The sequence below is a fragment of the Biomphalaria glabrata genome, chromosome 8 (assembly GCF_947242115.1).
Source record: "Biomphalaria glabrata chromosome 8, xgBioGlab47.1, whole genome shotgun sequence".
Classification (NCBI taxonomy): Eukaryota; Metazoa; Mollusca; class Gastropoda; family Planorbidae; genus Biomphalaria; species Biomphalaria glabrata.
This window is the reverse complement of record NC_074718.1, coordinates 29,497,342-29,518,465: the sequence shown is the minus strand read 5'-3', so window position 1 is coordinate 29,518,465 and position 21,124 is coordinate 29,497,342. Positions and strand designations below refer to the sequence as shown.

General features: G+C 35.8%; 1 protein-coding gene across 3 annotated transcripts in view; it reads left to right on the top strand.

Moving 5' to 3' along the window:
- LOC106070184 (sushi, von Willebrand factor type A, EGF and pentraxin domain-containing protein 1-like) overlaps positions 1-21,124 on the top strand; it is a 42,184-nt gene that overhangs the window by 11,587 nt on the left and 9,473 nt on the right. Inside the window, exons 1-7 of one of the 3 annotated variants that reach the window (XM_056037322.1) lie at positions 1,194-1,828; positions 7,650-7,774; positions 8,657-8,776; positions 11,036-11,242; positions 17,910-18,092; positions 18,723-18,899; positions 19,581-19,757. In XM_056037322.1, coding sequence (XP_055893297.1) covers positions 7,714-7,774; positions 8,657-8,776; positions 11,036-11,242; positions 17,910-18,092; positions 18,723-18,899; positions 19,581-19,757 — 925 coding nt within the window. In that variant the 5' untranslated portion in view covers positions 1,194-1,828; positions 7,650-7,713. Of the gene's footprint in view, positions 1-1,193; positions 1,829-7,649; positions 7,785-8,656; positions 8,777-11,035; positions 11,243-17,909; positions 18,093-18,722; positions 18,900-19,580; positions 19,758-21,124 lie in introns of those variants that run through there. The other 2 variants (XM_056037320.1, XM_056037321.1) reach the window with 2 other exon arrangements.

Sequence of the window (21,124 nt, the reverse complement as noted above, 5' to 3'; positions counted from 1 at the left end):
TTTTTGATTGATTTATGTTTTGTTAGTTACTATAAATAATTATGTAAAATTTTATCTTCTTCTGAGAATGGGTGTGGGAGAAATAAAGTATACAAAAATTTTACCAGACAAAGTGAGTTGATCTAAGTTTTGTTGACAAAAGGTCCCTCCATAAATCGCTATGTTAGGTAGGCCTATTTAATCAATGATTTACTTTGCCTATATAGCAATATATCTTTAAGTACTCCGAAATTACAATGCAATGACAGGGATGAACTCCTTATTTGGACTTAGTGACGACATGAACAAATTATTTCATGTTAGTTGTAAAATGTAAGCTTAGCAGGTTACTTCTGAACCAAGTATGTCCATTCGTCTGAATGGAAAGTTCAAAAGGTAATCCCGAAAGAAGAATCTATGTTAGCTCAAGCCTTGCGTTTGTGCAATGTTATTGTGTTGGCTAGAAAAACTCTTGTATACTACTAGAAACAAGCAAAATATAAAAATCCTTAAAAAAACAACAACAAAAAAAAAACAAAGCTTATTTAAATAGGAAGAACACAGTCCTTAAAAATATATCTACCAATGATGTACAAGTTATTTCCCTTATTTGATATCAAACAAAATAATAATTATTATTGACTAATTAAGTATTTGTATTCATTGATTCATGTTTTGTTAATTAAAATAAATAATTGTTTAAAGTATCAACTTGATCGGAGAATGCGTGAGGGAGAAATAGTGGTACCAATTATTTAAGGGAAATGGGCCCAACAAATTTAGCCTTAACTGTGAATACTAAAGTATTAGTTACCTTTGTTGCTAATTAAACAAATTAACATTAATTAATTGTCTCATTGGTTGCATTTTTTAAAATTGATTCCTATCTTCTCTAATAATTGTGCGAAGTTTCAGCTTGATCCGAGAATGGGTGTGGGAAAAATAACGTATGCACACTTTTTTATCAGACGGACAGACATACAGACAGCGTGAGTTGATATAAGCTTTATAAAAGTCTCTTTCACCCACTTGTATAATCAAAGGTTATGTTACCGTACTTTCTACTTTGAATGTTGGACATAAAAGGTAATTTCAGACTCCATCATATTCCAGTGATTTACAATTCGACCGCACCTGACAGTTGAAAATACATTTAGTGGTCTATGTTTTGTTTATATAAGGTAAACTCATTTCATGGCATTATTTAGTCCAGGCGTATAACATTCTATGTTGGACATACGTAACAAAAAGGTGTATTTATTTCCTTTGAGATAACGCTTGGCGGCGGCTTACCTGTCAAATGTACCTAAAGGAAGATTTAACAAAACTATTGGCCTAATAGTAGTCATCCAATAAGAATCAATCCAGGCCTATATGTTAGAAGAATCGATACTTTAAAAGCATTGGCAATGTGAACGCCCTGACTTACAAAGCAACGATTGATACTGCTAAGATAGAACCCTTTTTCTAAAGATCTTGTTGACATTCATTCATTTGTTAACAATCGTTTTCAACTTATTATAGGCGTTTAATGTTCTTATTAATCATACAGACCGATATATATTTGTTTCAGATCACACGTGTTATACTAATATTTGTTTTTGCTCATAACAACATACAATAATATTCTATTATTTATCTACTGAGACCTAGAGATAAGTTATCGTATAATAGTGTGACTCTGTCTTTGTAAAACGTGTTTAAGTGATTTTCTAATGACAATTCAATGAGACGAAGGGACTACACCAACAGAAAGAGATCAAGTTTCAAAATATGAGCTTTTTAAAAAGTAGGAAACCTTGTTTAGTGTATTGCTTTGTCTGGATTATATCCTCCGGACTGCACTTTGGTGAGTAGTGTTGTTGTAGCTGCTGATTTAAGATGATAAATACGTTGTTTTGAGACAGAGGACTAGAAGATCTATTATATTAACGGTAATACTTGAGCATTGGGTAAGATTGGACTAAGACTAGAAAGAACTAGTAAAATGGGGCAAATATACGAAATAAATAAATAAGAGGATTTGACTGGAAAAATTAGAAAGACAGGATACACAAGCTAGAGACCAACTGCCATTTGTAATGTTACTAAAAGTTCCCTGTCCTCAGCAATTTGTTGCCAGAACAGAACAGCGCTGGCAGAAGAACAGATTTTTTGTATCGTCGCATTTAGCAATTAATATTTCAACTTTTTATTTTTTACTCATGTTTCTTAACAACAACAAAAAAAAAAGATCATGTCGATAGTTTGTGTTTATCTAGTATTTAATTAATTTCTTCTATCAGTGAAGATCAAGGTGAAGAAGAAAAACAGCATCTTTTAATTGAGCTAAGGAAGTTAAAGCTTAACTCATGAGTTCAATAACTCGCTCTCTTGTAATTTATAAGCTTTCTATCTTACATCCAAAACAACAAGTAAAACACAAGAGAAGTGCCTGCTCTAGTTCTTATTTATGTTTCTTCAATTCTTATCGTGTTCAAACTTCATTTTGTTGCTAGGGCTAAACTTTTAATTATAGAAATCACTGAAGTTTCTCATTGATCTATGGATCCTATTCGATACCCTTTAATTGGTAGAAACTAATATTTCTACCTTCTTAAAATAAATAATGAAAAATAACTTGTTGACATTCATTCATTTGTAAACAATCGTTTTCAACTTATTATAGGCGTTTAATGTTCTTATTAATCATACAGACCGATTTTTTTTTTCAGATCACACGAGTAATACTAGTATTTGTTTTTGCTCATAACAACATACAATAATATTCTATTATTTATCTACTGAGACCTAGAGATAAGTTATCGTATAATAGTATTCAAAACATCAAGAGGAAACTTCCCCTAAACCTTATCAAAGAAATAAGATGAAGCAAGAAATTTTGTTTTAATAGTTTGGTGAATTTTAAATAATATGTCATTGTTAGCTCCAAAAAAAAAAGTTTACTGATTTCCCATCCCCCACAAACAAAAAATGACTGATGATTTCCAAACAAAAGTTGAAAGATGGTTCCAAAATAAATGTTGACTGTTTCCTTGGTAAATATATTACAGGTCAACCAAATCTTCACCTTCATTTTTTGGTTTGTTACAAGAGATCTCTAGTACCTTTAAAATCTTGTTTCAGGTACATTTAAAATCTTGTCTCTATTACCTTTAAAATCTTGTTTCAGGTACCTTTAAAATCTTGTTTCAGGTACATTTAAAATCTTGTCTCTATTACCTTTAAAATCTTGTCTCTATTACCTTTAAAATCTTGTTTCAGGTACATTTAAAATCTTGTCTCTATTACCTTTAAAATCTTGTTTCAGGTACATTTAAAATCTTGTCTCTATTACCTTTAAAATCTTGTTTCAGGTACATTTAAAATCTTGTCTCTATTACCTTTAAAATCTTGTTTCAGGTACATTTAAAATCTTGTCTCTAGTACCTTTAAAATCTTGTCTCTAGTACCTTTAAAATCTTGTCTCTATTACCTTTAAAATCTTGTCTCTAGTACCTCTAAAATCTTGTCTCTAGTACCTTTAAAATCTTGTCTCTAGTACCTTTAAAATCTTGTCTCTAGTACCTTTAAAATCTTGTCTCTAGTACCTTTAAAATCTTGTCTCTATTACCTTTAAAATCTTGTCTCTAGTACCTTTAAAATCTTGTCTCTATTACCTTTAAAATCTTGTCTCTAGTACCTTTAAAATCTTGTCTCTATTACCTTTAAAATCTTGTTTCTATTACCTTTAAAATCTTGTCTCTATTACCTTTAAAATCTTGTCTCTAGTACCTTTAAAATATTGTCTCTATTACCTTTAAAATCTTGTCTCTAGTACCTTTAAAATCTTGTTTCTATTACCTTTAAAATCTTGTCTCTATTACCTTTAAAATCTTGTTTCTAGTACCTTTAAAATATTGTCTCTATTACCTTTAAAATCTTGTCTCTAGTACATTTAAAATCTTGTCTCTAGTACCTTTAAAGTCTTGTTTCTATTACCTTTAAAATCCTGATTCTAGTACCTTTAAAATCTTGTCTCTATTACCTTTAAAATCTTGTCTCTAGTACCTTTAAGGGGAGGTATCCCTGAAAATCTTATTTTTGTTATTTCTGAAGCTAGGCCCTTGAAATTTGTTATGGTAACATATAATGATATTCTAAAATAAATGATGCTAAAAAAAAAAGTTTTTTTTAATAATGGTTGCCATGGTAACGGCGGCCATATTGTTTATTGTATACAAATTAAAAGTCTGAATTTTGTAAAAACTATTGATCAGAAATACATGAAATTGAATTAAAAGATAAGAAAAAAGGATCCTCTAAATTGATACAACGTCAGAATTAAAGATTTAAGTATGTTTAATTTTTTACAAATTTTTGAATTTTTAGTATTTTTTAGACCTAAAAAAAACAGGATAAATATTAATTAAAAATACTTTAAAAAAAAAAAGTAAATAAAATATTGAAAAAAAATCATTGTACGAGTAATGTTAATGATGTCCTTAAGAAGTGTTTCAAATTTCATCAAAATCTATCAAGTAGTTTAGGAGAAATTCCTAGTAAAGCACAATGACATGTGCAAAAACTAACGTTTTGAGAAAAATGAGTTTAAAGTATAAATTTTATTAAGATTTTGTCTTATAGACCTTACAAAAACATTTAAAAAACATGTTTTAGACACAGATTTAAGCAATAAAAATTATTGTAATGTAAAGAAAAATGATTGATCTACTTAATTATGTTATTAGTTAAAAATCGATATCCTAGACCTAAAACTCAATTTTCTCTAGGGATACCTCCCCTTAAAATATTGTCTCTATTACCTTTAAAATCTTGTCTCTAGTACATTTAAAATCTTGTCTCTAGTACCTTTAAAATCTTGTTTCCAGTATCTTTAAAATCTTGTTTCTAGTAAGTTTAAAATCCTGATTCTAGTACCTTTAAAATCTTGTCTCTATTACCTTTAAAATCTTGTCTCTAGTACCTTTAAAATATTGTCTCTATTACCTTTAAAATCTTGTCTCTAGTACATTTAAAATCTTGTCTCTAGTACCTTTAAAATCTTGTTTCCAGTATCTTTAAAATCTTGTTTCTAGTACCTTTAAAATCCTGATTCTAGTACCTTTAAAATCTTGTCTCTAGTACATTTAAAATCTTGTTTAAAGTAAATACAAAATCTTGTCTAAAATACCTACAAAATCATGTCTCTAGTAACCACACAATCTTGTCTCTAGTACCCACAAAATCTCGTCTCTAGTGTCAACTAATACTTGTCTAAAGTACTTAAAAATGTTGTCAATATTACCAACAAAATCTTGTCCAAATTTAGTACGAAAGCTTTTGAAATGAATGATCTTTTTCTCGCCAAATTTTGTTTCATATTTCAGACGTTTAGTCCTAACTTTTAAAGACTATTTTGACGATCAGGACTCAACATCACCAACATTGTCCCAACGTGTTTTACAAGACCATAGAATATCATAGTCATTGACAGTAATTGAATCAATTGATTATGTAAACCTAAATGGTCATAGGAAGAATTTTGAGTTGACTGTAGTGTCTTAATCTCCAATTCCTCCGGAATTAGTTCTGACAAAGCAAGCTAAGCAGCGATGGAAACATATCGGCAACTATAACCTTCTGATAGATTACAAAATCGAGCCAATAGTTTAAATGACTCTCCTTAAATCAATACGTTTGACTTTAAATAGAATGGTGATTTCTAAAAAGAATGTAGACTTTTTAAAAGAATATAGATTTCCAAAAAGAATGTTATCGAATTTTTTTAAAATGAAAGTTGATATTTAAAAGGAATGTAGATTTCTAAAAGGAATCTCCATCATCATCATGACCCTTGACTTCGTCGTAGGGGTGCTGTGACAGCGTTACCGAATCCCTCCACTTGTTCCTGTTAGCCGCTGTGGTTAACAGGATATCAAGAGAGAGGCTGTATGTAGATATGTAGATATATAAAAAGACAGTAGATTTCTAAAAAAAATATGATTACTACAATGATAGTCGATTATAAAAAATTTTGATTTTGAAATAGAATTTGATTATAAAAAATGTTGACTTCAAAATATTGTGTTAATTTGGAAAAGAAAAAAAGAACCTTTTACTATCAGGACATTCTTTTTCGTGTTACCATAAAAGGGTGGCAACTCAACAACACCCACAAAATATAGATAAAAGGGTGGCAACTCAACAACACCCACAAAATAAGGATAAAAGGAAAAGAACGTACAATGACACCCACACAAAATGTGCTTTGTTGTGATTAAACAAAATTTTGTAGGTACTTTAGACAAGTATGTGTAGGTACTAGAGACAAGATTTTGTAGGTACTTTAGACAAGTATGTGTAGGTACTAGAGACAAGATTTTGTAGGTGGTAGGTGCATTCACGCCAACACACAATCAAATATTAGTGCATGCCCTCTACTGCCTAACGAATTTTAAAACACTATTTGTCCATTTCAAAATATGCGCTGTATCATGTCAGCGCAATGAGTGTGTACTAATTGTTACAATCTATATTAACCCTTTTATATATCCCCCACCCCTTACTAAGCCACACGTCAGATCGAAGACAATGAGTTTTAAATCAAAGGTAAAATGATTTATTGCAACAGTCCAGGTAAGCCAGGTCGGCTCTCAACCACATTTTACTTACCTATTATGTTCTCAGGTGAGATCTTAGTGCCATTCTTATCTCGCCATTTGACATCTCAATCCCAGATTACTTTCCTTTTGGTTTTGAGCCGATTTTTTTTTTCTTGCTGTAGGAAAGTACAAGCATGTGATGTGTATGGGAAAGGGGGGGGGGGTCTGCATAGGTGTAGTTACTTTTTGTTTCTTTTGTAATAAAAGAAATTAAAAAGAAAAATGTAAATGTTACTTTTATAAACTAAGTGTAGCCGGTCCATTGTCTGCTTGATTATTTTTTTTACCTAGATGTTTAGGGTGTTCCTCCCCATCCTTAGAGTCCTTTCTAACTCCGTTAAAAAACAAGATTGCACGGGAGAGAGGCGGAGAAAAAGAGAGAGAGAGAGAGACTGAGAGAGACATATAGAGAGACCGACAGAGAGAGAGAGAGAGCTTGTATCAGGGCCGGCATTAGGCTATTGGAGGCTATTGGAGGCCTAGCCGAAGTGAATTAGGTGGCCCCAAATAAAATAGAAAAATAAAAAATAAACATCATTCAAATAAAATAACATTTTCAATTGTGTGGCTGAAACAATAAATGCTGACGACTACAGAAATGAAATAAAGAACCTCTTTGCATTCTTCACTTTTCGTTTGCCTTTTGTATGCACCAGACTTGAAATAACGTCTGACATAGTTATCAATAAGAAGCAAAAAGGTTCTTCTGACACAGGTAGTCTAACATGAAGAAACCATGAGTTATTGTAGAGACTTAGATCTAGGCTACTAGATATAGATCTCTGCTACGTTTGAGAGTTTATTCAGGTTTCGCAATGTTTTTCTTGAAAAAAATATTTCTTGTGCAATACGAGACCATAGGCGGCTGCCTACTTTGCCGGCCATACTCGCATTGATTGTAAGTAACAAAGGACATTGATCCTCATCCTTATATAGAAGAATTCCTTTAAAAAATATAGAAAGTGACAGATTTCCTCTACGAGAAATTGTCTGCTGTTTAAGTATTATTCAATCTAAAATTCGCAGGAGTATCCAGTAGTGCTAATTGTGTGGACCAGCCAATGTGTAGTTACCAAGCCTCTCAAGGAGAATGCCAGAGACATCCGGAGGACATGCTGAAAGACTGCCCAAAAGTCTGTTTAAATCCATGTGTATGTGATGGTCAGTGATTTCTGGTTATTGCCTTAATAGGATTCTTGATAAATCCTGGACCGTAACATCGTAAATACTTAAGGTCAACTAATCATGAGACTCTAGGGTTGGGTACATGGGTAAAAACAATAAAGCAGAATATACATTTCATTATTTGCTACATAATATAAACAATGCCAAGGACATTGAACCTCAGTGTTGCCATATAAATAAAAAAAAACGAGTTACAATTTTAAGTGTAAATTGGTGAAGTGTGAATACATTAGTTTATCATTTTAAAAGTCTCAAGTTGCCGGCTAGTTACCCTAACCTGTAGAAAAACCGCTTGTCACAAAAACACCAAACTGTCATAGAATGAAAATCAAATTCTTCCTTCATATGGAAATTATTTTGTGTGCTGTAAACGATAGAGCTGAGACAATGAGATTCTGCAGTGGTAAAGAGGACCATTTTTGAAAACATACTTTTTACACCGGATACAATAAAATGCTATTTATAGCTTTACTTCCACGTATGAAATTCTCCAATAACTTAACGATATAAATAAACTATTAGACATACACATACAAATTATAATTAAGACATTTGTAGATTTTACGCTTCGCAAGAAAACAAATGTGAATAGTGTAAAGGGTCTTTTTTAATGAGCTTTCGTTTTTAACAAGAACAAATAATAACCAAACAATCTTTTTTTTTTCTTAAAAGATACATTTTCTACTGTATTCTTCTGTACTCTTTGTCTATTTTATAATTAAAAAGATATCAATACTTGAAATAAAAATAAAATAAAGCAGCTACTTGCTGTTGTTATCTTGGAAGTGATGTGTACAAATATTGTCTCAAAGCACAAATTCTTTGGTTACATATGTTTCTGTTTTCAGTTTCTGCTCATACCAGCGACACTGCTTGTGACTGTCTTTTGAAAGCTAGAACAGGCTACTGCGATCTGCCACAATCTCACCAGGACTGTCCCACTACCTGTGCTACTGTTTTAAACTCAGGTTTAAACATTTACTAGTATATATATATATATATCATTTCCTTTTACTTTTTGAGAAGATTAAACTGTTAGTCATAATATAGTCACACAGTATTGCATCTTCTAAAAATATATATGTCCTTGCTAATGCCGTTATGGACAGTATAGAGGGATTTCTTATGGTCCGACAGTTACGCTGGGCAGGGCACGTTTTTATTTTGGTGAGCTAAAAGATGGTCGACGTAACAAAGGTGCCCAACGGATACGCTTCAAAGACCAGCTTAGGCGCCAGCTTGCCTTAGCTGACATAGAAGAGAGCACCTGGTTGCATGCGGCATCGGAACGAGACAGCTGGAGGTCACTCACATAGGCCGCGGGATACACATTTGAGACCAAAGGAAAATCCGCTGTCGAGGACAGACGCAGACGGCGAAAAGAAAATCTAAATCGACCACCTACATACATGCTTGCCCTGGATGTGGCAAAATGTGTAGGTCACATCTAGGGCTGCGCAGCCACGGGAAATACTGCATTTCTCACTAATCTTCGGAGTCGAAGACAAGCCTAATTATGTATGGAAGTAGACTATATCCAATATGTAGTTAATCGATTAATTTATCGACTGATTCCTGCTTTGTTAGTGAGAATAAATAATTGTGCAGAGTTTCAACTTTATCTGAAAGTGGGAAGTGTCAGAAGTATCATTGGCCTCCTTCAGTCGTGAAAGCACTCTTCAAGAGTCGAGGCCCATGTTTTCTCGCTTTCTATAGCTTTCTTGGTCACCGTCTCTCTCTAACTAGTGCGGTCTAAGGCTATGTCTTCCCAATGGTCAGTATCAATGTTCACTGATTTTAAATCCCTTTTTATCACATCAATGTAACGGAGGTGGGGGCGACCAGTTTTTCTTGAGCCAGACGCAAGTTGCCCGTGCAAAATTATTTTTATTATGATTGTCCTCCATCCGGCGAACATGTCCTTGAATTGTAGACCCGAGGTAGCAGAATTCGTTTACGGCATCTAGCTTGTTATCGTCAATGAGGATGGATGGTGCTGCTATAGCAGGTGGTCCAATAACATTAGTTTCTTTATGCTAATGGTTAGGCCATACTCTTTGCAAGCCTTAGAGAAGCATGACATTAGTGAATGAAGCTCCTTTTGTGAGTGTGCCACTTCCGGCGCGTCGTCCGCAAAGAGCATATCTCTTATGAGGGTGGTTCTGGTTTTAGTTTTGGTCCTCAGTCTAGAAATATTTAAAAATTTGCCATTAAATCTGGAATGAAAATATATGCCTTCGGTGGATTTGTCAAACGCGTAATGGATTAGCATTGAAAAGAAGGTTGTTTGACTCCGCTGTTTACACTTAAACTTTCAGAGCAGGCGCCGTTGAACTGCACTGTACAAATCATATTTTGGTGGCAGCTTGAGATGACAGCCTATTAATTATAAGATTTTAAAGAGGCCTTCTCTGCTGACTAGATCAAAGGCCTTTGTCAGGTCGATGAATGCAATGTACAAAGGCATTCTTTGCTCTCAGCACTTTTCCTGAAGTTGGCGGATGGAGAAAATCGTGTCATTTGTGGATCTCCCTGAGTGAAAGCCGCACTGTGATTATGGATAGACTCGATCAGCAAGTTTTTGTAGCCTGGAAAGTATGACTCGAGCAAAGATTTTGCCTACAATGCTTAGGAGAGAGATTCCCCTGTAGTTGTTGCAGTCGCTTCTGTCCACCTTTGCTCTTGATGATCTTTGCATCCCGTAGATCCTGTGGCACAGCACCTTCTTGCCAACATTTGCAGAGCAGTTCATGTAGAGGTTGTCTTAGTGTAGTCTTTCAGTTTCATGATGTCTATGGCTTTGTTGATTTCTACTAGGGTGGGTACTTTGTCTAGTTCATTCATTGTGGGTAATTGGTTGACATCGTTAAGGGCTGAGGCAGAGACTGAGCTTGTTGTGGCGTAGAGTTCGGAGTAATGTGATAGTTTCCCCAGTGGTTGATTTGAGAGGTGCTGATTTGTTTTGGGCAGGTCCGAGAGCCTTTTTGATTCCTTCATACATCCCACCTATGTTGCCAGCTTGAGCAGCGAGCTGAATATTCTCACTGAGCTCTATCCAGTATTCATTGGCACAAATCCGTGCTGTCCTCTGAACAGTGGCTCTAGCTCTAGACAGACCGACGGTCAAAGATTTAGCTGATATAAGCTTTGTGATAAAAATCTTGCTATTTATGGATTAGCACTAACATAAGTATGCCATCAATTCAAACAAAACTTGTCTTTCACAGTGAGCTGTGGTATTCCTCCGCCGCCCGGCGACCCCAATGCCCATCTTTCACTGACCTCCAACTCAACCAAGTATCTAACCATAGCAACAGAAGTTTGTAACGACGGGTACACATCTGTAACGGACAGGCGCCGAGGCATGAGGATGTGCATGAATGATGGGACCTGGTCAAAAGACTTCTTTTATGGCGAACCTGTTCAATGTAAATGTAAGACATAACACGTGTGTTCAATGTAAATGTAAGAGACATAACCCGTGTGTTCAGTGTAAATGTAAGAGACATAACTCGTGTGTTCAATGTAAATGTAAGAGACATAACCCGTGTGTTCAATGTAAATATAAGATACATAGCCCGTGTGTTCAGTGTAAATGTAAGAGACATGGTCTGTGTGTTCAATGTAAATGTAAGAGACTTAGTCTCATGATCATGATTCCATATTCAGAACATTTATTTATTTATATCATATCTTGTCCTGTCATTTTGTTTATCATAAGTTCTGTACCCATTTGATCTATGATCATTGTATTTGTTTCTACTTTGGTTAATTCTTCCACCAAATCTACAACTAGAACTCGCAATCTTCTGATTGGTATGGAACCTACTCCAACATTCTCTAGCAACATGTCCGTGTTTATGACAATTATAACAAGTCATGTTTCTTTTATTGTATGAGTTATTCCTAGGTCTATTGTATTGTCTAGTATTTCTGTTTAACACATTTCTGTTCAATAAATGTTCATATTTGTTTTGCCATCTGTTAATGTCCCTCATGGTACAAGACCTAATTCCTCTAATGTTACCCAATAACATCTTGTGTCAAACTAGGTATTGCTACAGCATTACAGTAACCAGTGAAAAAAGGTGTCTTAATAAAAATTCTGCAAGCCTTAAATTTCTTAATACTCCCATCTAACAATCTAACCTTTTTCATATAAATAACACCATGGTTCTACAAACTTGGAATGAATTGCAATTGTTGTGTCCCTGATAAAATTTATAGATTTTCCATTTACTAGACCTTTGAATAGTTTAAAAGCATTTCTCTTTCCCTCAACCATATTAATTTAGATCCACAAATTTTTGTACATCTTGTTGGTACATTAAATCATCTAGACTCTAATTTGGAATATTATTATTAATTGAAAGATGAATGAAGGTAGTACATTCTAGATGTATATATCTTGTTAAAGATATATTTGACATTGTATAAACATATTTATTTCATATGGTTAAATAGAACCATAATCTACTCTAGATCTAGACTCTGGACAGTCTTAGAGTCTACTCTATAGACACTTCAGTCACATCAAATTTTAAAATTGATCATAGTTATTCATACTAATAGTCATAGTGCTCTTGATAATTGTAGATCTAAATGGTACTATTATATATACTATAATATACTAGATTTAAATTTGTGTGATATTAATATACAGATTTGAATATAACTCAGACTAGATTTACACATTTACTGAATCTATAGAGACATAACACTTAAAACTTGTATAAAAGTTTGTAAAAACTTAAATATAAAATAAGTGTAAGGTATAGCCATAACTAATATAGGCTAAGTAAAAATATATAAAATTGAGTGAAAATAAAATACAATGGCTACATCATCATATGTGGACCTTAAGGAGGTTAAGGAAACAGCTATGCAGGATGGAAAGGCCATGGAGTTAAAAGGAAAGGACTTAGCAGCTTATGTACAGCAAGTTGTGAGGGAAGAAAAAGAACGTCAAAAACAAGAGATAGAAAGACAAGAAGAATGTCAAAAACAAGAGATAGAGAGACAAGAAAGGATCAGAAAGGAAGAATATGAGAAGCAAAAAGAGGAACAAGAAAGGCAAGACAAAGAGAGAGAAAAAATTAGAGAGCATGAAGCTAAAATGGAGAAGATGAGATTGGATGCAGCACAAGCCAGAGCCCAAACTGAACAAGGAAATAACACAAATAACTCAAATAATATTACCACACAAAGAGACAACCCTAATTCACAAACATGGCTAAAGAGAAAGATACAAAGTTTTGATGAACAGAAGGATGACATTGGTGATTTTCTGAAAAGATATGAGGCAAAAATGTCTACATTTAATATGCCAGAAGAAGAATGGTCTGAAATACTGATAGACTTTGTTCATGGTCAAGCTCTAACAATATGCCAAAATCATGACCATCATATTGATGATAGCTATCAGGTTTTGAAAAGAGAGTTGTTGAATGCCTATGGTCATAATGCTACAACTTTCAGAAAGAAATACTTTGACAATATACCATCATTAGGAATAGAACCTCAAACTACCATTAATATGGAGAAAGATTTTTTTTTAATAAATGGGTAAAACTAGAAAAAGTAGGAAATTCTTATGAGGGATTAAAAAATTTCATTCTGTTAGATAACTTTATTAACAAATGTGATCCCCAACTTCAATCATTTATTAAAGAGAGAAATCCTAAATGTTTGGATGAAGTAACAGAAATAATGAGAATTTATAAAAATGCTTATCCAACTAATCCATTCTCTACTAATGATAAGAATAAGGTAGATTAAGGTTCTCCTGGCGACGACTTGATTTGTGTAGACGACTACTGACAAATAACAGTCTCTTGACGGCAACTTGATCTGGACGACTGACGAATAATGAATTTCTTGACGATGACTTGATCTGGGCGGACGAATAACGACTTTCTTGACGATGACTTGATCTGGGCGGACGAATAACGACTTTCTTGACGATGACTTGATCTGGGCGGACGAATAACGACTTTCTTGACGATGACTTGATCTGGACGACTGACGAATAACGACTTTGACGATGACTTGATCTGGGCTGACGATTAACGACTTTGACGATGACTTGATCTGGGCTGACGAATAACGGTTCTCTAAAATAGTTCACTGCTTCTGCTGCTACTCTGGTAGTATGACGAAGTTTACTGTTGTATGCTGCTTCACTAGACCAAAATGTCCAATGTAGACTAGGTGAGACCAAGGTCACCTCCGACGACGTTCCGTTATACGATTAACGGTTTTCAACAAAATTAAGTGGATGTAGCTGTTTCCACAACTTCAATATCAACAAGTCTAGATATGGTCTAGACCAACGTATACTAAATAGATCAATGTTCAGTAACGACAAATACTATTTCACTAACCTTCCAAAGGTTAAACACAGTGACCGTTATAAAAGTGGCAAGCAACCGGTTCAATGAGCAAACTGCTCCACAAGAATCTCTCAAAGGATAAGACGACAGAGCGATTTAGTTAGCTACCAAACTTGTAGTACTCACAATACTTCTGACAGCGGGCAAACTGTCCTTCTCAAAACTGACGAGGTAAAACTTGATACTCGATGTGGCTCCTACGACTGTTTTCTCAAGCGAAGAAAAAATATGTCCAACAGGTTCACTAACGATCTCTCACCCGTTATGAATGAACGGTTTCTCTGGTTGTAGGTCGATTCAGCATATGAAGATCAGGCTTTGATAATATACTGGTTGAGTAGACCAGACGTTGCGATGATTACGGTCCTGACGAAGGTCACCCTGAGTTAACGGCTCGTTGAACGTACGATCAAACAGGCGACGACCGCATGTAGATCTAGAACAAAGTCACTCTGCGATGATGCTGTGTTCAGCCGTACTCCGATGAAACTTTATATCTTCGAGTGCACGACCCTCACCTGAGTAAACGTTCAGCTTCGAGGTCCGGTTCGATGTTCGGCTTCATCAGGGGTCGCCACTGTGATGTTGCTTGTTCAGGCTGTCTTGAAGTCAACTATGGATGACTGTTGAATTTCAACCAATTACTCTGCAATCGTTTGGGTGTAATTGTTCGGGTGTATTCCGTGTAGTTGAACAACAATCCAGACAAAACAATAAACATCGGTTTTAACTAGTGAAGAGATGTAGTCAACACTGATGAACAACTTCACATATATTTATTCTAAGAAAAGACCACAGTAAAAGTCTCTGTCACTAAACACGTCGTTACCCTCTAGAATTATATCGCTAACTTATTTTCCGGTCTCTAACCCAACATATCCCAAACGTCACTAGTCCCGTTCAATATGCGTCTTCTTTGGTGCGTCGCTAAATACCTAAACTATAAGTAAGGTGTCTAACAGTGTTCAAAGTAAATGTAAGAGACACAACCCGTGTGTTCAGTGTAAATGTAAGAGATTTAGTCCGTGTGTTCAATGTAAATGTAAGATACATAGCCCGTGTGTTCAGTGTAAATGTAAGAGACATAACTCGTGTGTTCAATGTAAATGTAAGAGACATAACCCGTGTTCAATGTAAATGTAAGAGACATAACCCGTGTGTTCAATGTAAATGTAAGAGACATGGTCTGTGTGTTCAATGTAAATGTAAGAGATTTAGTCCGTGTGTTCAATGTAAATGTAAGAGATTTAGTCCGTGTGTTCAATGTAAATGTAAGATACATAACCCGTGTGTTCAGTTTAAATTTAAGAGACATAACTCGTGTGTTCAATGTAAATGTAAGAGACATAACCCGTGTGTTCAAAGTAAATGTAAGAGACATAACCCGTGTGTTCAATGTAAATGTAAAAGACATAACCCGAGAGTTCAATGTAAATGTAAGAGACGTAGTCCATGTGTTCAATGTAAATGTTAGAGGCATAACCCTAGTGTTCAATGTAAATGTAAGAGGCATAACCCGAGTGTTCAATGTAAATGTAAGAAAAATAACCCGAGTGTTCAATGTAAATGTAAGACGAGTTTTGAGTTTAAACTCCCCTCCAGTGGAGCTTGAAGCTAAAAAGTACCTCTTCAATATAAATGAAAGCAAATTACTCACTCTAAAATCTATGAGCGTAGCCAAAGGGGTTTTGAGTTTAAACCCCCCGCCAGGCTAAAAAATACAACTTCGGTGTAAGAAAAAAAGCAGATTACGCACTCAAAATGCTTATGAGCGTTGCCAAAAGGGGTTTTGAATGTTAACCCCCATTCAGAGGGGTTTGATGCTAAAAATACCTCTTCAATATAAAAAAAAAGTAAATTACACACTAAAATTATTTGAGCGTAGCCAATCCAATCGGGGGTTTTGAGTTTAAACCCTTCTTCTACAGATGGCTTTTTTAAAAGTTTAAAACCCCTCCAGATGGTTTTGAGTTTAAGATCCCCCTACAGAGCATTTTGAGGTGGAAAACCCCCAACAGATGATTTTGACAATAAAGCAAATTACAGTTATTTAACTCCAAGAGCGTATTCAAGAGAGGTTACACATTTTTACCAGTGGCAGGGCTCCATTAATAAGCTGCAGTGAATAGTCATCTGCTGAAATTGAAAAACACTAAATGTGGCTCAACAAAGATGCCTAAGACAGATTTTAGGAGTCAGTTATAGAGATCGGGTCTAAATCAAGGAAATCCTATGCCGAACTGGGAGTCGACCCCTTAGTAAGATTGTCAGAGAGCGATGCATGAGGTTTGCGGGACAGGTTCTCCGACAAAATGAATTCCGCATAAGAAGAGTTGTAAAGATATCCTAGTACAACTTGACGCCACTCATTCATGGAGGTCCTCATGGCAGGTGGGAAGAGGCTTCAGACATTATTAGTGACAGATTTTTATGGAAACAGCTTGACGTCAAATGCTCCGAACGGCGCGGGAGGGTCTAAGTCAGTAAGAATAGCACATTAGGTTTTTGAAATAAAACTTTTTAATAGCAGGAAAATGCAGTGTAGATACCTCAGAATATGCATTTTGTTGGCTTTCAATACCAGAAATAGTGCTTGGCGGCGGGGCTTAGCCCCGCGCTGGGGGAGCTCCTAGCGCTTCCCCAGACCCCTTTGCTACTAATGGCGGGGAGTCTACTATTTTATGGAAACAGCTTGACGGCAAATGCGCCGAACGGCGCGGGAGGGTCTAAGTCAGTAAAGGATAGCACATTGGGGTTTTGAAATAAAACTTTTTAATAGCAGGAAAATGCAGTGTAGATACCTCAGAATATGCATTTTGTTGGCTTTCAATACCAGAAATAGTGCTTGGCGGCGGGGCTTAGCCCCGCGCTGGGGGAGCTCCTAGCGCTTCCCCAGACCCCTTTGCTACTAATGGCGGGGAGTCTACTATTTTATGGAAACAGCTTGACGGCAAATGCGCCGAACGGCGCGGGAGGGTCTAAGTCAGTAAAGGATAGCACATTGGGGTTTTGAAATAAAACTTTTTAATAGCAGGAAAATGCAGTGTAGATACCTCAGAATATGCATTTTGTTGGCTTTAAATACCAGAAATAGTGCTTGGCGGCGGGGCTTCGCCCCTCGCTGGGCGAGCTCATAGCGCTCCCCCAGACCCCCTTGCTGGTAATGGCGGGGAATCTACAATTTTTCCACTAACTCATGGAAGAACCTATTCTAGGGCACAATAAACGTCTTCCGAAAGAATGAAGGGTAAGAATGTAATAAAGATTATGTACACACACACACATAAATACATATAAATTTTTTTTTTTGGCGGGGGGGGGGGGGGAGAGAGAAAAATCCCCCCCCCCCCCAGAAAAAATCCTTGCTACGCCCATGCTAGCTATAGTCATTGAATAAACATATATAGGTGTAAGTGTTAAGACAATGGTCATCTAGATGTCCATCCTGCCCGCTGAAAGTTCTATTGTATATTCTATATTTGTGAGACTCGCTGTGAATCCAGATACGCGTGTACTATATATCCTTAAACGTAAACCTCCTCAACCACATTTAATAATGTGACAATTATAATATATGGCTTTGAAAAATACGTTTTGTTGTTCACCTTGGCTTGCGCCTCTGGATACATTATTTGCTTTCTTATGTTTGAAAGTTAACCTTAACAGATGTATCTGACTTTGACCTTATCTATTGTTATCATCTATGCAGTGGTTAACTGTCAAGCTCCGCCGTCTATGCAAAACGGCATAGTGAGTCACAACAGTACACATGAAGGTTCCCAGGCCAAATATTCATGCAATACCGGTTTTGTTGGGGCCAACGGAACGTCCCACAGCATACTGACATGCATGCCAGATGAAACCTGGTCTGGGGACAAGCTTGACTGTCAGAGTAAGTGGTAGTGACCACTAGGTGGCACTTGTGTATCATCATCAAACTATTACACGAGACATCGTTTATAGATCTAGTACTAGTAGTGTCTTCTGTAATTTGAAAAATATCACGAATAATACATAAAGGACATCTCCCCCGCTCCCGTGGCGTAACAAGTAGGCTAGTGGGCTCGGGTTCGGAAATACGACGTTAGGACCCTTTCCCCTGTGACTGAAAACAAACTATTGTCTATAAGGGGAGAGTACATGTCTTAGAAGACAAGCTAAACGAGATATAGGTCCTGAAACTTTTAAAAATTCATTGTCCTTGCTCAACCATGTAACTTGCTAGGATTTTGAGCCTGATCCTGAATCTTCAAATATTCGAATGTGTATTGTTAGTAAGCATAAGAACATTTGCTGGACTGACAGTTTGTACACCAACACCAGGAAATCAAAGTTTTTGAAGCACCGTAGAATGTGAATTGTAATCTCGAGCTCATTTCTCAAGCATATTTCTTTAAATACTTTGAAAATTTGCAAAAATCTTCGTTGAAATGTGGTTGATGCCTGTATTATAACTCATTATATCGATTCATGAATCTTAACGATAGAATACAATTTTGATTGTGAAAACATTACTTCACAGAATTGGACTGTGGAAGCCCTCCTTTACCTGTCGGTACCAACGTCACATTTACTTCGACACTCTATGAAACTGTCGCTAGTTACGACTGCCAAAAGGGCTACCAGTATCAGCGCGGAGATTTAACCTTGACCTGCGGTGCAACAGGAACCTGGCAAGGCACACTTATCGTCTGCGATTGTGAGTATGTCATTTCGATGATTCTTTAACTTATAGGTAAACGAGTTTAGCCTGCCTATGTAAGGAGGGATCGTGAAGAGGTAGTATTCTGACAAATATATTAGGCCCCTATATTATAGATGGCTCATAAATATCAATTACAAATTTACATAGTAGACAAGATTTACAGATAGAGAGGGAGGGGGATGGGTGCTGGTCGTATGGCATGATCTCTGGGCTGTCTTCCGGACGTTTACCTGTACGAGCTCTGCCGAGACCATTCGAAATAGCAACCATGGGCAGTTTAGACTAATAGCTCGTCGCCACGTCACAGATCGTGACGTCATACCTGTGATGTGGCAAAATTATTCATTGATTGAAAAAAAAATTGATGTCATTTCATTCAATCTAACCTTTCTTTGTTGTTTTTTTTGGAAAAAGTATTTTTATATTTCTCTCACTTTTTCACTTTATCTAATGGCGTTTTAAAGTTTTGCTAATTTATTAATTCGCCAAGTACCCACTTAACGTGATTTATATTTGCTTTAGTTTAGAAAACTTAAAAAATCTTTGTAGCAATGTCATTTTAAACAAGACAATTGTTTTTCGATTTAATTGGGGGGGGGGGGGAGAGTCTGTGCTTTTAGGGTTACAGTTATATTAAAACAATTTACTAGTTGTCCTATTACTTTGTTTGTGTAGATATAGACTGCCGTCAACCCCCCACTGTCCCCAATACTGACGTCAACTTCTCTGGCACAACCTACGGCAACATATCCACGTATACCTGTCTGGATGGGTACACAGACCCAAGTAGTCCTACTGTTGTGAAATGTGATGAGTTTGGCAAATGGTCTGGGCCTTCCATCGCCTGCTCGCGTAAGTGGTTTCTCTTTATAACAATTTAGATATTCAGCGTAGACCGTAGAGAAGCGTGACCTCTTTGCCGAGAGAAGTATCCTTTATTAGTACCTTACTAACTTTGGTTTTTGACCTCAATCTGAATACATTGAATAGTTTTCCAGAGGATCTTGTATGTTGATGTCGTTATAAGCATAATGCAGTGGTGTTGTTGATGATCGTTGACTTGTAGCACCAAACTGCTGGTAGACAATTAAACCGCTATAGGCTTATTATATATTTTTTTAAATTGTAAGACTTTGAATAACTTGAAAAACTTCTTTGGTGAACAAAACTAGACATAACTTTGATTACAATTTAGACAAATTCAACTTGAAATGAAATAAATGTAGTAGACATTAGTAATACTATAAAAGAGTAACTAACTTCTAACCCTAACCGCTAACTTCTTCTTACCGTCACAACAGAAACTCACACACACACACTCAGGTCAGGGCCGCCGCGAGGGTTGTGGCCGCCTGCCTGAAAAATTAAAAAATGCCGCCACACCCTTTTTTTTTCTAAAAAAATGTATTAAGACTGAGCTGGACTATGTACCAAAAGGGCCCATTGATTTAGATCCATTTTTGTAGATCTTCCTTTCATTGATTGGCCGAAACCCCAGAAAATTTTCATGAGGTGTATAAGAAACAGAAAGCACTAATAATAGGGATTTGTTCGGTATGAGAATCTAATTTTTTTGTGAAAGTATTTGTGTACTTACACAATATCAAGGATTTTATTTTCTATTTCACTTAAATTTTGAAATTGCCTATATTAATTGATAAAAATACCCTTTTTGTGGGTGTGTCAAACAAACTATTTGTGGATCCTTTGAAAGCGAGACATTGCCGATAATAATTCGTTCTATCAGTGATTGCTAAGGCTACTTTTCAAAATCACGCATTCTTTAATGCGTCGCATCTATTGTTGTTTTCTTTTCAAGAGCATTTTTTTTGCTGCATTATATTCGTGTCATTTTAGCATAAATATGGCCCTAATTTTGTGCCTGCAACGCCGTCTTTATTTATTTATTCCTAAAACAACCGACATATGGACCATTAAATACAGAATATAGCGACTCGAAACACAAAAGTCACTGACGGTGCAACTTTTTTAACGTTTTTTTATCACGATTGTATTTCGGAGATATTTGCATTGTGTCCACAATCATCTGACGTACGTGGATTACGAGGTGCCTACACATTTATGCAACACACAACTAGGACAAAATGAAGCAACTCAACGCTGAGTATTTTTCTTGAATTGATATAAAATAAACAATTCTAAGTACAAGTCACTTAATGGTGACCCCTCATGACAACATTTTCGTTAGAGCCCCCCCC